We start from the raw sequence: 19,832 nt of genomic DNA on the forward strand, positions 1-19,832 counted from the left end.
CAATGGCAAAGGTCGAATATTGTCTAGCTATATATGTGGTATATGCTTAATTTCTTAAGTCTGACTTTCTGAGTTCAATAATGGAAGCGCCTGGTCTAAATTACTGTTGTTTTTCTTTGACAAGAGACACGCACCAAAGTGAACCTTAGCAAGTCTATGGATGGTATTTTGTTACAATATAAGATGGCATTAGTAGTAGTAGCTAATAATATGGGTGGTTAGAGAAGGTGTCTGGCATACTGCTGCAAAATCCAAGCGCGCCTGTCCAACTTAATTTCTGCTATGCTTCGATAGTGGCACCGAATACATCTATTAGCTATATATAAAATACCATATTGTATATATATACAAGGCACAGAGTGCAAGAACATATATATATATATATAATTATCAATTGTACATGGAATTTAAAACTTTATCTCTAAGCTAAATTATGCTCGTTATAATAAGTGTTGTTTGGATATGTTCAAGCTGACAGATTACTCATTCTTTATTTGTGGCAATGGGACATGATGTGTTATTTGATCTAATGATATATGATGGTCAAGGCTTGCACAAAACTTCATCTCAAAAGAGATGACATTTATTAAAAGATTGTGCAGCTCGCATAATATTTTGCATATTTCGAATTATTGGAACCATTCATAGTTTCTAAAAGTCATTTTTGTGTAACATGTAGCTATAGAGTTCATGATTGACCAGCAAAAAACCATAATGACTAACATATATCTATACAATTCATGCTACTAGATTTCATATGACATAACAAATCACTCTAGGAATCCTTTTGGAGTTTTATAAATCAAATTTGCATTTTATAGAGGTGTCTCTTGCTACTAAATAAATACCATGGGATATAATGACGTGAGAAATCATGCACAAACAAGTTAAAGATATATTGATCTCTATGATATACTCAAGCATTTTGATTCAACGGGTTAATTGGAGGATATGCTAAAACTAGAGGTGATAGTCAAAGTTTTAACATAATAATATTAAAGCATTAAAAAGGAATATCAAACCCAAAAAATACAGATATAGATAGAGAAATTGAATATCGTACCTTCCCATATTTACATAGGAGCATCGACAATTTCAGTATTTCAATAGTATTGTGTGATGGACGCAATATATATTAATATAAGTAACATACAAAAACATTAGGACCTACATGTAGATTTTTTTGCTATTGAGTGCAATGAAATAAATAACTGTAATTATAAACAAATTGTGTATTTATGTAGTTATTTATACATAATATGTGCATTTCTTTAAGAGAAGAAAAAGGTCAAACTTAGAAGTGTGGCTTCTCTCATATATTTTATGTATAAAGAAATTAAAAGATATAGTAATATCTAGGAGTTCTAGTCGATTCAACATGATAGGGATATGCGAAAACTCTAGGCATGACACTCAAAAATTTGATATAAAATAACATTCATACATTGAAAAGCATAAAGTGGGCCAAATATGTATATCCAAATGAAGAAATTGATGAGTTACCTTTGTATATTGGCATATTTATGAGTGACAACTATTTTAGTATTTCTTTAATGCTTCATGATACAAGCAATATCTTTTAATAAGCAACATGGAAGCCAAGGAACTCTACATGCATGTTTCTGCTATTGGGTATGGTGTGATAAACTAATAACAGATCATGTGGGTATCCTTGTGTAGTTGTACATATCACTTGTGCAGAACGAGAAATAGTTAAGATTTAGAGGCAATATATTTTTGGTTTTCACACTACATTTTATGACATTCGATAGAATGGTGGTGTACCAATAATGTACTAACAAACTAAATATATAGTGATATCGAACTAATTAAGTGCCGCATAATGTTACAATTCAACACACATTGGGCAAACATATGATTGGAGATAGAGGTGAAAGTAAAAAACACATGACATTCGTCCATTGGGAAAAAATACACACATTAAAGTTATGAGATAGTGTTGAGATAGATATAGAAATTGATGATTAAATATAGTGATATCTATGTGTCAATAATTTTTTGGTCAATGTCAAACCAAGATACCCCACAATTAAAGTTAGCACCGAAATAAAGTTCACACATTACATGCATTGACAAAAATATATATCGAACCTGAAACCACGAATATAGCTAGAAAATTCTTATATCTTAATAAAGATAAGAAGATATCTATGGTACAAAAGATATGAAAATTCATAGCTTAAACATATGGTGATACCTACAAGTCGTTGAACATTTCGATTCAACACGCTCGGCAAAAGGTATTCTAGGTATTAAAGGTGTGATGCAAGAGATACTATTTTATAATAGAAAAAAATGATTTGTACAAGGCACAAACTTTCCCTATGTTGGTGCGTGGCCATAGCGGTGTCCCAATGCACCTTTAAGCCCCTCTGTTCTAAAAAAATTATTCCTACGTGAAATGTTAAAATGGCTAACACTTAACTTAGCCGGGGGTGTTATAATTGGAGTGCTTAACTTAGGGCCTGTTTGTTTACCCCCAGATTATATAATCTGGATTAAATAATCCTAAGAGGCAAACAAACAGTCCAGCTTATTTGTCCAGATTATATAATCTAACCCCTTGGATTATGATAATCCATAAGCAAGTGAGGAGGTGCTTATTTCAGATTATTTTTTTCCCACTTCCCCACTACCCTTTCAAGTTTCCTAGAAATTACCCACCATTGCCATTATAATCCACCGAATCGTTTTTGTGCTTAGTACTAGTTAATTTGGGGATGAAGAAGGTGACATGAATGCCTTCCGTGATAATATTGCTAATGCAATATTTGCCAATGTCAATTGAATTATTTTTTTTCATATATGAGTTTCAACCTAGTACAAATATAGAGGGCATTCTTGTCTTCCTCATACAAAAGAATCCTATTAACAACTCAAATAATCTGGGTAAACAAACAGGACTACTTAGATTATATAATCCAGATTATATAATCCAGATTATATAATCCTCCAAAAATAATCTAGATTATATAATCCATGGGGGATAAACAAACAGGCCCTTAATTAGTCGGCCAGATTTTTATGCCTAACAATCATTTAAAAGGCCACATGAACATTTATTAATTGGAAAGTGGGGGATTAACCTCAACATGCATGTCAATGCATGGCCATTTTTATACTGCCCTGCTCCACTTGGGCACGCATCTGAACCCCACCCTTTGCACATGACTCATGGGCCCAGTGAATGCCTTGGGCCCACAAGCCAGTGGCGTCTTCCCGCCGGTCGCTTTGGTTTGGTTGATTTGGGTGTGTGGGGATTGCGGGTCCGCGTTAATCGCCGCGCACGTTCTGCACCTCTTTCGCTCGCCTGTGGGGCCCACATTACAGCTGTTATAATGTGGCCTTGTCTGCCGCCTCATCCACTCAACTGCTTTTATTTCTGTCTCTCCGTATTTTGTTTTCTTTCTACTCTAACTAATTTTGTTTTGTATGTATTATTGTTAAGTTTTGTCTGTTATTTATCTCAAATATGGGTTTTCGTCTACAAATTAAACTTGGGTCCAGGTAATTTTTTTGTGCCCGTGGATTGCTCTATTTGCCACCAGAGAGCGGCTAGTTAGTATTTATATTATTAGAAACTATGTAAAAACTTTTATTTATTTATTTACCGCATGTTACGTATTGTTTCCATGCTGCATAAGGTAACACACATCCAAAATTTACTGTATTTTGAAGCCCAGGTAATTACCTTATGCATAACAAATGACTAGTACGATATTATGTAGCAAAATAACTAAGATAAACACAGGATCCAACATATTCCTTCATGGGGATTGAGTTTTGTAGAGGGTACTTGTACCCCCTCTCTCTTTCATTACAAGCCTCCTTCCATCTCTCTCACCCCTTTCTCACTCATCCCACAACAGTTTCCAGCACTCCCTCCCTTCCCTTTCTATCCTGCTTCACATGCTTCTCTCTCTACCATTTTTTGCCCACACTCCTCTCCCCTCTGTCATTTTGGTTTTACTAACAAGTTGTATTAGGCAGAGAGGTAAAGCCCCTCTGACAGCGCAGCATCTTGTTTGTTTTATCTCCCACATCATCCCACTCATCATCTTTCTGTACACCTCCATCTCTCTCCCCTGCCGCAGTACTCAACATTTCATCTTCTCTCTCCTTCACCCTACATCCCCCATCTTCTTCCTTTACCTTCATCACAGATATCATATTCTCTTCATCTTTCTCTCTCCCCCATCCTCCCTATTATTTATTGAAGGCTGCTTATTGATGGTATCTTATTTCTTTTCTCTCTCTTCTTCATCCTCATCTTCCTCCTGCTGAAAGAGTACATTTTTTTGCCAGCGTGCCTGTAGTACTACTAGTGCTTCATCCCCTTCTTCTCTGGCTACTTCCTCTTCTCCCTTTCTTTCCCTTTCCCCCCTCTCTAGCCTCCTTCCCTTCTCCACTCTTATCCCTCTCTGAGGTCCGTCTATCTCTCCTCTCTGCCTCCCATCTTTTTCACCTGCCCCTCATGTACTGATCGTTTCATGACCTCCATTTCCCAGTGGTAACACACCTGGCGACGTGCACGAGTGCGCGTGTGCGGGAGCAGTAGCTGTACTGTAAGCATGCAGCAGCAGCAGCACGGGGGAGGCGGCGGAGCAAGCGGTGGAGGCCCAGCGCAGCAGTTCTGCGCACAGCAGGTGGAGATGCCGCTGCCATTCTCGCCGGTCGGCGGCGCTGGGCAGCGGATCTCGCTGGCGGAGGCACCGTCGCCCATCAGCAGCCGGCCGCCGGCGCCGGCGCCGGCTCAGCAGTATGACGAGCTCGGCCCGTCCGGCGCCGGCGCAGTGGGCTTTGACGCCGAGGGCCTGGCCGCCGCCGCAGCTGGTGAGGATGGCGCCAGCGGCGGCTCGGCGGGCAACCGGTGGCCGCGGCAGGAGACGCTGGAGCTGCTCAAGATCCGGTCGGACATGGACACCGCCTTCCGGGACGCCACCCTCAAGGCCCCCCTCTGGGAGCAGGTCTCCAGGTACGTAACTAGCTACCTGAATTGCGGCATGAATCACTCGCCACGCCGTCGTCCCGGCGCGCCGCCGTAACGGAATTCTCGTCGGTGGAATGCCGCATGAAATCTCGACGGCCTTCGGGACCGGCCCCTGGCGCCGATTTGGCTAGCTTCTTAGCTAGCAGGCCCAGTTAATTAATTATTACTTACCCGGCTAAAGAACACTTCTTTTTACTTTTTCTTAACCATCCTTCACGAGAACAGTGACTTTTCCATTTTAAAATAGCTCGATATCGCTCTCTCCTTCGCTACTTTTCCGGGAAAAAAAATCAGCTCTAGTGTTTTACCAAGCTCTTCGTCTCTCCAATACAGTAGGTACGTAGCAGTAGAGTAGTAGACACGGACAGCAATATTCTTCAGATCCAATGGCATCAATCCCAAGCTTTATCTCTTTGGCCTCTGAATTTCTCGCAAAAAGATGGGAATTTTTATTCCCAGTTTCTTCCTCCCCTTCTGTTATGCATTCTTCTTGGGATGAGCGTTGTTTAGCTTACTAAAATGGTTGTATTTAATTGGTATTTAATTGTGTATATGAGTTTCTTTATCTTTTTCCATGGGTGCCCAAATCGAGTAAAATTCTACTACATGCATGCAACTTTAGTGTGAGGGCTACTACAGTTGTTGCTTGTACGGTTGAAATTTGTGGTGGTTGGTGGTGGCGATACGCCATTGATAAGGCAATTAAGGTTCTCGTTTTTGTTGCTAAATTGTTGATCGATGCGGTGGTTGGCAGGAAGCTGGCTGAGAAAGGGTACAACCGGAGCGCCAAGAAGTGCAAGGAGAAGTTCGAGAACGTGCACAAGTACTACAAGCGCACAAAGGAGAGCCGCGCCGGCCGGAACGACGGCAAGACGTACCGATTCTTCACGCAGCTGGAGGCCCTGCACGGCACCGGAGCGGCTCCCGCGTCGGTGGCGTCGCAGGTGGGCCCGGCAATCTCCGGCGGGGTGTCCGGGGCAGCCCGGCCGTCGTCGGCCGTGCGCGTGCCTGCCGAGCCGCTGCCTGCGGTGTCGGCCGGCGTGGGAATGCCGATGACGACGACGGTGGGCTACCCGAGCATCTCGACGTCCAACACGGAGGACGACTACACGGACGAGGACGACTCCGACGACGAGGGCACGGAGGAGCTGGTGGGCGGCGGCGCGGACGATCAGCGCAGGAAGAGGAAGAGGGTGTCGGACGGCAGCGGGAAGATGATGAGGTTCTTCGAGGGCCTGATGAAGCATGTGATGGACCGTCAGGAGGCGATGCAGCAGAGGTTCTTGGAGGCCATCGAGAAGCGTGAGCAGGACCGCATGATCCGCGAGGAGGCGTGGCGGCGGCAGGAGATGACTCGCCTAGCGCGCGAGCAGGAGATCCTGGCGCAGGAGCGCTCTATGGCAGCCTCACGCGACGCTGCCGTCCTCTCCTTCATACAGAAGATCACCGGGCAGACCATCCCGATGCCATCCATTGCCGCGCCCACCATCAACGCCATGCCACCGCCGTCGCATCCGAAGCCGCCGCCGCCCCCTCAGCCGCACCCCACACCCATTGCCTCCGTGTCGCCAGCCCCGCCGCCACCGCAACCACCAGCTTCGCAGACTCCGCCCCCGCAGCAGCAGAAGTCGCCAATGCCGGCGACGCCACAAACGCCAGCACCGCAACGGCAAAGCACAGACATTGTTATGACACCGGCCGAGACGACGCCGCACGCCGACACCCAGGGGCACGAGGGGTCCGGTGGCGGCGCGACGTCGTCCCGGTGGCCGAAGGCTGAGGTTCACGCGCTGATACAGCTGCGGAGCACCCTTGACACGCGGTACCAGGAGACCGGGCCCAAAGGGCCCCTCTGGGAGGAGATCTCCGCCGGCATGCGGGGCATGGGTTACAACCGGAACGCGAAGCGGTGCAAGGAGAAGTGGGAGAACATCAACAAGTACTTCAAGAAGGTGAAGGAGAGCAACAAGAAGCGTCCCGAGGACTCCAAGACGTGCCCCTACTTCCACCAGCTCGACGCACTCTACCGCAACAAGGCGGCGATCACCTCATCCTCCGGCGCCGGAGCCATGGTGCACGCTAACGCATCGTCGGCACCGCAGGAGATGGTCACGGTCACGGCCGCGACGCCCATCTCACAGACGCCGCCGCCTCCAACACAGCCTTCCCAGTCCCATCACGCGGCGAAGAACGGCGGCAGCAGCAACTCCGCTGGCACAGGCACTGGGAACGGCAGCTACGCATCAGAGCACGGCTCCAGGGGCATGCAAACGCAGGCGAGCAACGGCAGCGCTGCAGCCAGCATGTTCGTCGGCCTCGGCGGCGGCGCGGCCTCGGCAGCGAAGAAGGTAAGCCAGTCACACATACATACATATATAGACGCATGCATGTGCGCCCACGGTGTGGCCATAGCTAAACTGCGCCGTACCTGTGGTACCTGCTGTTCGTTTTGGTGATCCAATGCTGATTGCGTAACGCTGCACATTTAAAGCCAGAGGAAATCATGAAGGAGATGATAGAGCAGAGGCAGCCGCAGCAGCCGCAGGCGGTGGTAGGCGGCTACAACAGAATGGACGGCGCGGGCAGCAACAATATGGACGACGACGACGACGACGATGAAGACGACTACGATGAGAACGATAACGACGAAGATGACGCCGGCAACAAAATGCAGTACGAGATCCAGTTCCAGCACCACCATCAGCATCCGAACGTTGTCAGGTCGAACGCCGGCGCCGGTGGTGGCAACCCGCCCGGCACCACCGCGCCCAGCACGGCTGCGGCCCCGACAACAACAGCCGGATCTTTCTTGGGCATGGTCCAGTGATCGATCCATCCACACGCGTATCCCAAGCATTATTCCTCCCGGTGATGACTACTCTATCCTCCTCTTGCCGATGGCTTCTTTTCTTTCTCTCGCTTGTGACATTTGTATCTACCTACCTGTCGCCTCCATGCTCGCGTCCATATATCTGATCTACTCCACAAATCCTAAAACCACAACAACTATCCCCCTCTCCTCTCTATTCTCCGGCGATTCTCCATATTCTTCATGCAGGTCGTAGCCACACCTCGATCCATGTCGTGTCGTCGTCGCTGTTGCCCACCCTCCTATTTCTCCATTCGTTGCTGCGCTAGTTACAGTGGTCGCCCTCTTAGATGTTACAGTAAAAAAAATATTGGTGGTGATATGGTTATTTATTGATTCGTTAGGGTAATTAATAAGAACCCTCAAAAGCTTGGGGTCTTCACGGAGTGGTTGAATCGATGCGGTGAAAACGGCACGTGAAGGGTAATAAGAGATCGATCGAGCGGTTAAAGAGAACAAGGAGACAGAGACAGGTGGCAGATGATGCAGTGGGTGTTTTTCACTGTTACTGCGGTAATTTTTGTGCATGCGGCTACTACTGTACAGTGGGGTAGTTTGTTACAAGAGAGGAGTAAAAAAATGGAAACAGAGAACTTGGCCGTCATGCGGCAAGTGACATGAAGAATAGTCAGTTTGATGCATGCAGGAATTTGTTTTCTTTATCCTTTTACTTTTTTATTTTCAGTTTTCACTGTTTCTTTTATGTTCTGCAACGAGTAAACTGTCCATTACGTTTTTCTTTCTTCCTCAAACTGTTGTTACCGAAATTTACTGTGTATACTTGAGAAATATTATATGTTAAAATTATTGCTATTATATATAGTATCGTTATTGATTTTGTATGTCAGCTGTGTGCCTTTCGTTAGTACATGAAGTCCTGCATCATAAAATTGCATACATTCAATACTCTACTAGAATCTAATATGTTATTTATTGTAATTTTTTTAGTTCAAATCCACAAAGGGATCTCATATTAAATATATTAATACTCACATGCCAAGGTTGGTATATACCATTGAGAGATTGCCTTCACATGCATGCCAAGATTATTATACCATGAGGGAGGTGAAGTCGCGCATTTTAAAACCCAAATGGTTAAATTAATAGTTGGGCACACAGCAACTTAAAGCTCATGCCTATAGACATGAAAAAAAAGATTGTACTAAACGAAATATAAGGCCAAACTCTAGATGAATTTAAACTAAAAGCATTTAAGCAGAAGAACCAAATTTATCCTTTGACTTCAACATATATAACATCTTTTCCACTATAATTTAGTTTACTTCGATATTGGTGATTATTAGACGTGTACTTTGTAAAATTTCGTTCATGTATGCTAAATTTAACAATATACATTTTTAATTGAATTGAGTAAATATCCAAACAGAATTTGAGACATATATTTTAAATTTATATTTAAAAATATATGTATCTTAGATCAGATTCCACTCAAATTTGATCTGTTTCTGTTCCTACCCCTAGTCCCTAGGGACAGATGGATGCCGATGATGCCATGTGCACACCGCCCACCCATCAACTTTTAGGCCTGTTTGGATCTATAGGACTAAAATAAATTGACTAAACTGAGTGACTAAAATTTAGTCACCACTGTTTGGAACAAGTGACTAATAAACAATCATTAAAACGTTAAATACCATGAGAGAGGAAAGGTGGGGACCAGGCCACCAGGGACTGCACAGTCGCCGTGAGAGAGGGAAGGTGAGGGGGAGAGTGGATCCAAACATTTTAGTAACTTTTATACTTTTGTGTTTAGAAGTTTAGCTCCTAAACTGATAAAATTTTAGTCATTTTGTTTTAGTCATGTGGATCCAAACATACCCTTATTGTAGTAGTAGTAGACAAGCGAGGAGTAGAGAGGTTGTCCCTCTTTTAGCCGCTCAACCGGAACTCACAAGAAAGCATGATACGTAGTACGTACTATCGAGAGCATCTCCAGTAGTGTCTCAATCAATATCCTATCTTAAAATATATAGTTTAATTTATAAAAAAAATAGCACATCAATATCTTATTTTATAAAATTTTATCAAAAAATATAGAACACAATATAAAGTGATCTTAATATACTACATCCCAGATTAATACTTTATCTTTGTTTTTTACATTATCCTTATCAATTTTATTCATAATAATGTACATTATTTCTTAAAAACAAATGATTTAGGCTGGAGCTAGATTTGTTTTTAGTGCTCTAAACGTTTTAAATGATGTAAAATTTTATTTTATAAAGCATTAATTTGTAGCATCTTGTTGAAGATGCTCTGATCAAGATGCATGCGTGCCGAGAACATGTAGACATGTAGTGTACTACAAGTACCCACTGCACAGTACTGTTGCTGCTGGATGCTCATCACAACCCAGACAGCTTCAGCTGCGTCTCTATCTAACACATACACTGCTCATATATGTCAAACACCAAAAGTGTCCTCCGTTAGGGTCACGATTAGATTGACTCGGGCGATTATCCTTATATCGCGCATGGTTATCTATCTAATCACGTGGGGTCTATTGGCTATTGTCTAGGAACTTCCAAACCTCCCCTATATATATGAAGGGGTACGACCGATTGAGAATCCAGAACATATTCCAATCAAATAGATCTATTTATTTACATTTCTTGCCCTAGGAGTAGATGTAATGTAGCTTTAGTTGTAGCTTTCCACATATCCACCTCCACTCCTATTTGATTTTACGTCGTCTAGATCCGTCTTGGGTGGCTTGACGACAAAAGACGATCGTAGGATCTTACCTCTCCTGAGGGGCAAGATCTACTTCGTCTACTTCCCTCAAGATCTCTTCATCGACTTGATCTCTTAATTCCTAGACGACTCTACATCGTCTGGGGACGCCTAGGTGACCTGCGACCCAGACCACCCCACGGTCTCTCCCCCAGGAGGCGGGATCTAGGTACTACGAGAAGAAGACGACCGTGCGCCATCACGAACCGTCCGGCCTATAGCGCGAACCGTCCGGACAGCACGCAGAGAAGACCCTCTCCTGCAGCAGGGTCATGGACCGTTTGGCCCAGAGCCATGGATATTCCGCACCACCGCAACGAGCACCACCAAGTGACCCGACGACCCATTGCGGACCACCGCATTGTCCACCTCACAAAGCCGAACCCAAGGTGTTGCTCATCACCGAAAGGCCCTAGACTTCGTTGTTGTTTGGTACCAAATAGGTGGTTGCCATCATAGAGGTGACTTAGTGCTCGAAAGATCTTCAACTTTATTCAACCCTACATCATCTAAAGGTGTCAAGTACTGCCAGACGGTTCATTATAGTGTTTGGTGACCAAATCAGCGTCAACACACTTTTCGGCGATTCCGCTGGGGATGAAAAATCGGATCTATCAAATACGATCCATTAGGTTAGACCAATCAGATCGGCCGCAATGGCCAATCCCAAAGATCACAACAATGTTGCCCAAGACATTACACAAGGCTGACTAACTCGTCGGTCGCTGAGAATGAGAAATTAGAAGACCACATGAAAAGGCTAGACGAGGAGTTTCAACGATAAAAGGCTCAGATAGACAAGATGACGGAGAAGTGATACATCTCACACTTCATAATAGATCGCCACCAGAAGGTCGTCAAAGAGAGAGAAATGAAGCATGATTCTCTGTCAGTCTTGCTGCTACAGCTCCCCATTGTAAGTGAAACCACACCATTAGCCGATATTCAATCTATTAAAATTTCTTTCGATAATCGAAATTAAAAGTATAATGCCAGATATAAACAATATGACGCATGTATTAAAAAAACTCATATGCCTAATTTTTTGTCATGTGAATTGGACAATAAAATAATCACGTCAAACACATCTGCAACAAATGGTGCTTCTCAGTCACAACCATATTGTGGTATACCGATGAACTCATATCCGGGGCAAATGTTGTCGCCGCACTCAGTACATAGGAGATTGGCTCTAGGCGCGGTCAGATAGTTCGTGCATGATCACGGGCTGTCCGACCCTTCAACGGATTGTCTGACACCTTACGTCGGATAGTACAGAGTCACAAAGAGCCTGCCACAAGAGTCGCAGGCGAAGCCCAGCACGAGTGGATGGTCTAGATATAATACCAGATTATTCGGTCCCTTTGCGGATCGTCCGATCACCAAGGTCAGAACGTCCAAGTGTGCGTACATAGACTAAGGTACTACGCGTTAGACACAATCTTCATTCTCCACCCCACCTGCAGCGCACCATAGCCACAGCATGCCATCACCCGCGCATGAGGTCTAATGTCTTTCGGCCCTTGCAATGCCGAAAAATTACAGGTCGTTGAGCTTGTTTGGCCTGCTAAGGCCAAATCTGCTGCTCGCTCTCCCCTGCATTCGGCACAAAAGGGGAAAGTTAAGTTCACATTTAATGTTGCTAAGTGTGGTAAAATATTTGATGAGCAACTTAAGAATGGCAATATTAAATTGCGTCACACAATTCCTCAAATGGAGGAATTGAAAAGGTACGTATATTGTAAATGTCATGGCTCCTTTCTTCATAACACCATTGATTGTAATGTCTTCCGTCGACAAATACAATTGGATGTAAATGAAGGTCGGTTGAGATTTCAAGAAATAAAGATTGATAGACAATTTTCCCCTGTCGACACATTGGGACCGGTGGACAAGAAAGTCTTGGTTCGACCATGTTCGGTCGTTAAAGGAAAAGGAAAAAAAATATTGTCATTAGTGACCTTCGTGCGTTAATCTATCATGCGGAGTGGTTACTCGGAAGGCTCCAGATAGAAGAAAGGCTAATAAGACTGGAGGCGACGGGGGCATGGTAAACCAGGTATGCCTAAATTTAAAAGCTTTGGAGGTGAAGGTCGTGATAAACAAGAGGGTAAAAGGTCGAAGGTTACTTTTGAGCAACTTCTAGCTAAATATCACAAGCAGATTGAAGCATAGGGTGGTGATCAATCTGGTATTGCTAAGTCATCTAGAACACCATTGAAGTCATCAAGATCACCCCCGAAGCACAAATTAAGAGATCAAGATTGGCGATAAGAAGAGTTTCATACATCAGCAACATATCCTCTGTTTGGGCCGCCAATGCCAATGCAGTACGATTCTGTTCCTTCGTATTTTCATCCTTATCCATCTTGGGGCTGGTATGATTCAAATGTCTATTCTTCTTCATATTTTAGACCATATAACATAGAGTATTCAGCTCATATCAATTCTGCTTTTGAGAAACAATCATATAACAAAGATTGTCTTATTTCTAAGAATCGGTCTAGAGCTCAAAATAAGAATAGAGTGGTCAAGCAAGTTTATGTAGTGAAGAAGTATAATAGAAAAGCCAAAAGTTCAGAACTGAATTCATGTGTTACAGAGCCGAAGGAAGTATTAGATACTTTGGCAACTAATGCCCAAACAATATAAAAGTCATCTAGCGATAGTCCAAGTATTAAATCTGAACTCAAAAGGCCTAATGTGCCGAAGGTTAAGGAAGACGTATCGTGTCCAACACTAATTCCCAATTGAAAGCTAGAAAAACTCGGTGCACAAGAGTTGAAGAAGAGAGGCATGACATGGGTTCCTAATGGGAGTTCTCAAGATCAAGGTAAGGATGATGCTTCAGGAAGAGGTGGAGTAAAGGCAAACAAAAGTAAGAAAGCAAGTACAGGACATTTGGGTGAAAGGTTTCCCCCAACTCATCAAAGCTATTTGGCATTGCATCGTCCATATTTTTCAGCTATGCCATATACGTTGTCCCAAAGTATGTTCGGTTATCCTTCATGACATCATTTTGCTCCATATGTGTCTTTATATTATGGAGGAGTGCAACCGAATTATTTTGCGTATGGATAGTTGTGATATATTGTTGCTTATGTGAAGCCAAAGTATTTTAGTTGTTGGTAGTTACGAGTCTTACTATAATATGCATCAGTTATATTTATTCATGGGATGAACATGCTTATGATATTTGCTAATCTCTATTTGGTTATTGCATAATTGCAAACTACATAATCAACGTTACCAAATAGTTTCAAGTAAAAGGTTCATTTGTTAGTATAATACTCGAGCTTATACATCATTGAGTTTCCTATTATGTGTTTCTTCCATGTGAGCAAGTCATATAGTTCAATAAACATCTTTGCTCTCAGTGGATGATATGGCTGATGAATCCATTCTAATCGTTGTTCTAAGTTTGTGTCTCCATCCAAAGGGTAGGTTGGAGGCTCAAGGGGGCAACCACGATTGGATGTCCCATCATGGTCACCTACCCTGCGTACGTCGAACGGTCCGGGCACTAAGGCTGAACAGTCTGGGATAGATACAAACAGTCTGGCCATGAAGCTCGGACGGTCCACAGACAACCAAAAGCAGCATCGATTTCAAAATGTCAGACAACAGCGTCCTAAGATAGGTATTAGGAAACAAGACAATTCCAATATGTCTGGTCAGCTCAACGGAGTTGGCCCTACTTTTGATCAGCTGCTTGCTAAATATATGAAGAGGGTCATTCCGCATGACCGATCAGTAAAAAATCAAAGTCGAAAAGGTGATCTGTCCATAGAAGAGGTCGAGTAAACCATCCCAAGAAGTGGTGCAACCAAGATTGTCTGGCCATCCTCTTCCAGGGATGTCATAGTGTTGTCCAGTCTGCTCATCGTCGATGTGTTGTCCTACTCAAGTGTGGGGGTGGTACGACGATGAATCTGTATTACTGGCCTAATCCGTTTTGCTAATTTGGGCTAGGAGGCACCACAAGTTTTTGCCAATTGACATGTTGATCAGATAAATATGGCCAAAGACGATGCAATTCGAAACAACCTTTGTGCATCAAAGTTTTATCAAATATTTATATTATATGATCACAAGAGACGATGACTTGCATCAAGTTGAGCCCTTACTTCAGGAACAAAATGACTCATGAGATCTATTGTTTCCGAAGTGCGCTGGTGCTTTTGGTTCACCAAGCTCCACCAAAAGTCAGATGGTATGTGTTGAACACCAAAAGTGGCGGACGATTTGGCCCTAGGGCCTGGATAGTCCACGCCCCTAAGATTAGATTGACTCATATGATTATCCTTATCTCGTGCGTGCTTATCCATTTGATTACGTGGGATCTGTTCGCTATCGCTTAGGAACGAGTCCAGACCTCCCATTTATATATATATGAAGGGGTAGGGCCGATTGAGAACCCCCGAACACATTCTAATTGAACCAATTTATTTTATTTACCTTTACTACCCTAGTAGTAGATGTAACGTAGCTTTAGTTATTTCTTTCCGCATATCCATCTCCACCCATTTTCAACATTACGTCGTCTAGATCTGTCTTGGGTGGCCTACTGACCACAAGACGACCCTAAGATCTTACCCCTCCTGAGGGGTAAGATCTACTTCATCTATTTCACTCAAGATCTCTTCCTCGATCTTATCTCTTAATTTCTAGGTGACTCTAGGTCGTTTGTGGACGCCTCGAGTGACCTGCCAACCAGGAGCATCCTAAGGTCTCTCCCCTAGGGGCGGGATCTAGATCCTACGAGGAGAAGAAGACGACCCTGCGTCATCACGGACCGTCCGGTCCAGAGTGCGGACTGTCCGGATAACGGGTAGTGAAGACTCGTCCACCTCGCAGAGCCGAATCCAATGTACTTCTCATCACGAGAAGTCCCTAGGCTTCGTTGTTGTTTGGTCCTAAATAGGTGATGGCCATCATAGAGGTGACTCAGTGCTCTAAAAATATTTAACTTTATTCGACCCTACATCATGTAAAGCTGTCAAGTACCATCAGATGGTTCATTCTAGTGTTTGGTGACCAAATGAGCGCTAACAATATATATATATATATATATATATATATATATATATATATATATATATATATATTATATATATATATATATATATTAGGAGCCCTGGCCTTCCAATAACTAGAGGAAGCCCAGGTCGGACGGTGCAATCCGGTCGAGCCGGACCACATCCGGACGTCTATAAAACAGGACCCGGAGTGCCAGGGTTCAGTTTTTTACGCTCCACCCCGATTCATTAGCGACGCTGCGTGTGACGACGGCGGTTGCCCCAGAGCGTGCGCGGCGGTGGACCCCCAGCCGGTGGCTGTAACTCCATGACCTCGACGCGTGGTGGCGGAGGTTCCTCGATCCGGAGTAGTGGTTGCGGTTCCCAGGTCGGTGGCGGCGGCTCCCCGATCCAGAGGGCGAGCGACAGCGGGGCCCTTGTGCGGGCAAGCGGCGGCGTCCCCGAGGTCCCGAGGAGGCGGCACTTCCTAGGCCGGTGAGCAAGCGACGCCCGTCGACGTGCGAGTAGCGACGGCGACACATGGGGCGCGATGTTCGAGCGAGCGACGTCACGGAAGGCCCGAGATGCGCGCAGCGATGATCGCGCGTGACATCCTCCGATCCAGCGCAGTTTTCTTTTCGATTATTGTGTTTTATGCCTATCCCATGTATTATTTACGCCAAAAACTATACGATTTTATGCTTAAACACGGAGTTCGTATATCAGTTTACTGCATGCACATTGGAAAGGCAATTTCTTGATTTATGTTGTTCGTAATTTGCGCGCATGCAATGGAAACTCCACGATTTTTGCCATAATTTTTGGATCTGTATAAAAATAGAAACTGCATGCATGCGGCTGCCATGTTTTCGGATCTGTCATAAAAATAGGATAGTAATAATAACCTATTAGAGCTATCAACCTCTCATATTGACTCGGTATTTACGCTTATAATTGAGGGATTTTATGCTCAAAACTTAAGGTTTTTACGCTCCACCCGGAGATGCGTCCACCAGTGAACAACATGCCAGATTTTTTACGCAGTGTAACAAATTGCATAAATATCTACACCGTGTAGTATAATTTGTATTAGTATATATCATAAATTAGTTCTAATGTGTTTAGCTGCATGGCTGTTGGAGTGATCCTATGTTTACGAAGAAAATAAAACATTAAATGCGATTTTTTGTTTCTATGCATGCAATTTATTTCCTTTCATTGCATATTCTTTCCATCATAAATTTGTATGCATGCAGTTGGTAATAGATTTTTACGCAGTATACCAAATTGCATAATTATCTACACAGTGTGGCATATTTAGTATCAGTATATATCATAAAATGGTCATTACGAGTCTAGCTGCATGGCTGTTACAGCGATCCTAAATTTATGGAGGAAATAAAGCATTTAAAATAGAAATCGCCACACATATCTTTTCTAAATTTACGCGCATGCAAGGGAACGTGTTTGACTCATGCATGCATTTTGCCATAATTTTTGGATCTGTATAACCGCATGCATGCGACTGCCATGTTTTTTCGGATCTGCCATAAAAATAGGATCGTAATAACAACCTACTAGAGCTATCAACCTTTCACATTGGCTCGGTATTTACGCTTATAATTGAAGAATTTTATGCTCAAAACTTAAGGTTATTACGCTCTAACCCGGAGATGCGTCCACCAGTGAACAACATGCCAGATTTTTTACGCAGTGTAACGAATTGCATAAATAGCTACACCATGTAGTATAATTTGTATCAATATATATTATAAACTAGATCTAATGTGTTTAGTTGTATGGCTGTTGGATGGATCCTATATTTATGAAGGAAATAAAACATTAAATACGATTTTTTTGTTTCTATGCGTGCAATTCATTTCCTTTCATTGCACATTATTTTCATCATAAATTCGTGTGCATGCAGCTGGTAACAGATTTTTACGCAGTATACCGAATTACATAATTATCTACACACGGTAGCATATTTAGTAACAGTATATATCATAAAATGGTCCTTACAAGTCTAGTTACATGGCTGTTGCAGCGATTCTAAATTTATGGAGGAAAAAAGCATTTAAAAATAGAAACCGCCACACATATCTTTCCTAAATTTATGCGCATGCAAGGGATGTGTTTGACTCATGCATGCATTCCTTTTTTGCGCGCACAGACGTGGGCGCGGGTGGTGCAACCGACAGTCTGGTCCAGTCGGTACGCTGGGTTGAACCAGGTTGCAGGGATAATCGACCTGGGCTTCCTTTAACTATTGGAAGCCCAGAGCTCCCGTTATATCTGCCCTATATATATATAAAAGATTCAAGAGTGTGTGTTTCTCTCCCCACGTCGATCTCTCTGCGCGCGCTTGGGCAGTTAGTAGGAGAAAAATGATTTCAGAAATTTTTAGTATTCTAGAAATGGATTTTAATTTTTTTCAATCGAACTCATCGGTAACTGGATTTTTCGGAAACAGGACCGACTTTCGAGTTTTCTATCAAAATAGGTGTGTTGTTTTACCAACTGTTTACTTCGATTACCGATTTTTATTGGAAATTGCCAGAATTGTGTATCCGAATTTTTCGGAATTTTCCAGCAGGCCAGCAAGTCGATTACAGCCCACAGGAGCCCAACCAAGTCCTCCTCCTCCAATAGGTGATTGATCGCACCGTTTGTACACCTCTGTTGGAGGATTACTTCTTTTTTGTATTTTTTTTCTAGACACATTAAGAATTTTCTTCGAGACACATGGTGCTAGGAGGCAATTGGGATTGACGATTTGCGAACGAATCTACCCTTTTCTATGTAGATTTTATGTGTTAATGATATATAATGATAGAGAATCGACAACATGCCTTTTTGAAAGTCGTCTAGAGAGGGTGAATAGGCGAAACCTGAAAATTATAATTCTAAATCCAAACTAGATCCCTTGATTAGAGGTTAGAACAAGATGCACAATTATCGGAGGTAAAACTAAGTCCTTTGCTTATAAAAATTGTTGCTTTCAAAGAATGCGGGATTAGCAAATCAATACAACTAATAAGTTATGGAGTATAGAGCAAGAGGACTTAGATAAAGAAGGGGAGAAAAACACAAGTTCTTTCTTGCAAGGCGTTGCTTCCTTAAATGAGAATTTAACTTGAAGCAACACAAAATAATATTAGCAAAGAATAGTGCAAGAGAACTTAGAGAGAGAAAACAAACAAATCAAAAGCAATGAGCACATGAGACACGGGTGATTTGTTTTACCGAGGTTCGGTTCTCGAGAACCTAATCCCCGTTGAGGAGTCCACTAAGGACGGGTCTTTTTCAACCCTTTCCCTCTCTCCACCGATCACCAAGACCGGCGAGCTCTTCTTCTTTGTCAACAAGAGACCAAAGTCTCTGCAAGGCCAACCACAAAGATAAGGGGCTCTTGCTAGCTTTACAATGAATGGGAGTCAAAACTCCACGCTCAAATGATCACAAGAGGTAGCACACACTTTCTCTCAATGATTCTCACAAGGCACTATCACTAAACGCACACGAGTAGCTCTTTCTTGCTTGATCTCTCTTTTGTGGCACTTGTGAGGCTTTGATGTGTATAGAGGTGTTGCTCTAGTAGATAGGAGTGAATACCCAACTCTTGTGTATGAAATGGATCAATGAATGCTTATGAATGGGCTGGTTGGGGTGGCTTTTATAGCCCTCAACCACCCATATAGCCGTTGGGGCGCATCTGCCAGAAATTGCACTGGCGGACGGTCCACGGCTAGGGCCTAGACCGTCCGCGACCCTCCAACGGTCGATTCTGACATCTCCAACGGATACGTCTGACAGATCAACGGCTATCTGCCTCGGTCACACCACGCGGACGGTCCGCCCTTGGTCCCGGACAGTCTGCGCCAGCTCTATAATTCCCTCTACTCAACTTGTCACCTTCGGGATGAATCAGGTCTTCACATGCGGACGACCCTTGAATTATAGTCGGACGGTCCGCACTGTATAGCTGGACTATCCACGATTTATAGTTCCTGGCCAAAGTCAAAGCGGTGTCGCGGACGGTCCACCAGAAGTGGCCGGACGGTCCGCACTTGGCGATTTCAAGACTTTGAGTTTCTGACTTCTCATTGATCTTCAAACAATCTTCTCCAAATTGCTTTGGCTAAACTTGAGAGATATCCTATGACTTAGACAAACA

The 19,832-nt window shown here is 43.5% G+C and overlaps 1 protein-coding gene across 2 annotated transcripts; it reads left to right on the forward strand.

Moving 5' to 3' along the window:
* The first annotated feature begins 3,893 nt into the window (after positions 1-3,893).
* Positions 3,894-8,718, forward strand: LOC100381416 (Trihelix transcription factor GT-2). 2 transcript variants are annotated; one of them, XM_008645691.4, is made up of 4 exons: positions 3,894-4,254; positions 4,530-4,996; positions 5,766-7,359; positions 7,503-8,718. In XM_008645691.4, the coding sequence occupies exons 2-4, from the start codon at positions 4,593-4,595 to the stop codon at positions 7,836-7,838; spliced, it is 2,334 nt and encodes a 777-aa protein (XP_008643913.1). In that variant the 5' UTR covers positions 3,894-4,254; positions 4,530-4,592; the 3' UTR covers positions 7,839-8,718. The 2 variants fall into 2 exon arrangements, with proteins under 2 accessions (XP_008643913.1, NP_001167728.1); NM_001174257.1 differs by lacking the exon at positions 3,894-4,254 and adding an exon at positions 4,422-4,447 and having other exon boundaries at positions 7,503-8,644.
* Positions 8,719-19,832: the final 11,114 nt, after the last annotated feature.

The sequence above is a fragment of the Zea mays genome, chromosome 5, assembly GCF_902167145.1.
Source record: "Zea mays cultivar B73 chromosome 5, Zm-B73-REFERENCE-NAM-5.0, whole genome shotgun sequence".
Classification (NCBI taxonomy): Eukaryota; Viridiplantae; Streptophyta; class Magnoliopsida; order Poales; family Poaceae; genus Zea; species Zea mays.

What these genes read in the sequence shown, in the direction of transcription:
- LOC100381416 (XM_008645691.4), top strand. Translation starts at nt 4,593, where the DNA reads ATGCAGCAGCAGCAGCACGGGGGAGGCGGCGGAGCAAGCGGTGGAGGC. An exon ending in CTCTGGGAGCAGGTCTCCAG is followed by an intron (nt 4,997 to 5,765) that starts GTACGTAACTAG and finishes GGTGGTTGGCAG; the next exon opens with GAAGCTGGCTGAGAAAGGGT. An exon ending in CGGCCTCGGCAGCGAAGAAG is followed by an intron (nt 7,360 to 7,502) that starts GTAAGCCAGTCA and finishes GCACATTTAAAG; the next exon opens with CCAGAGGAAATCATGAAGGA.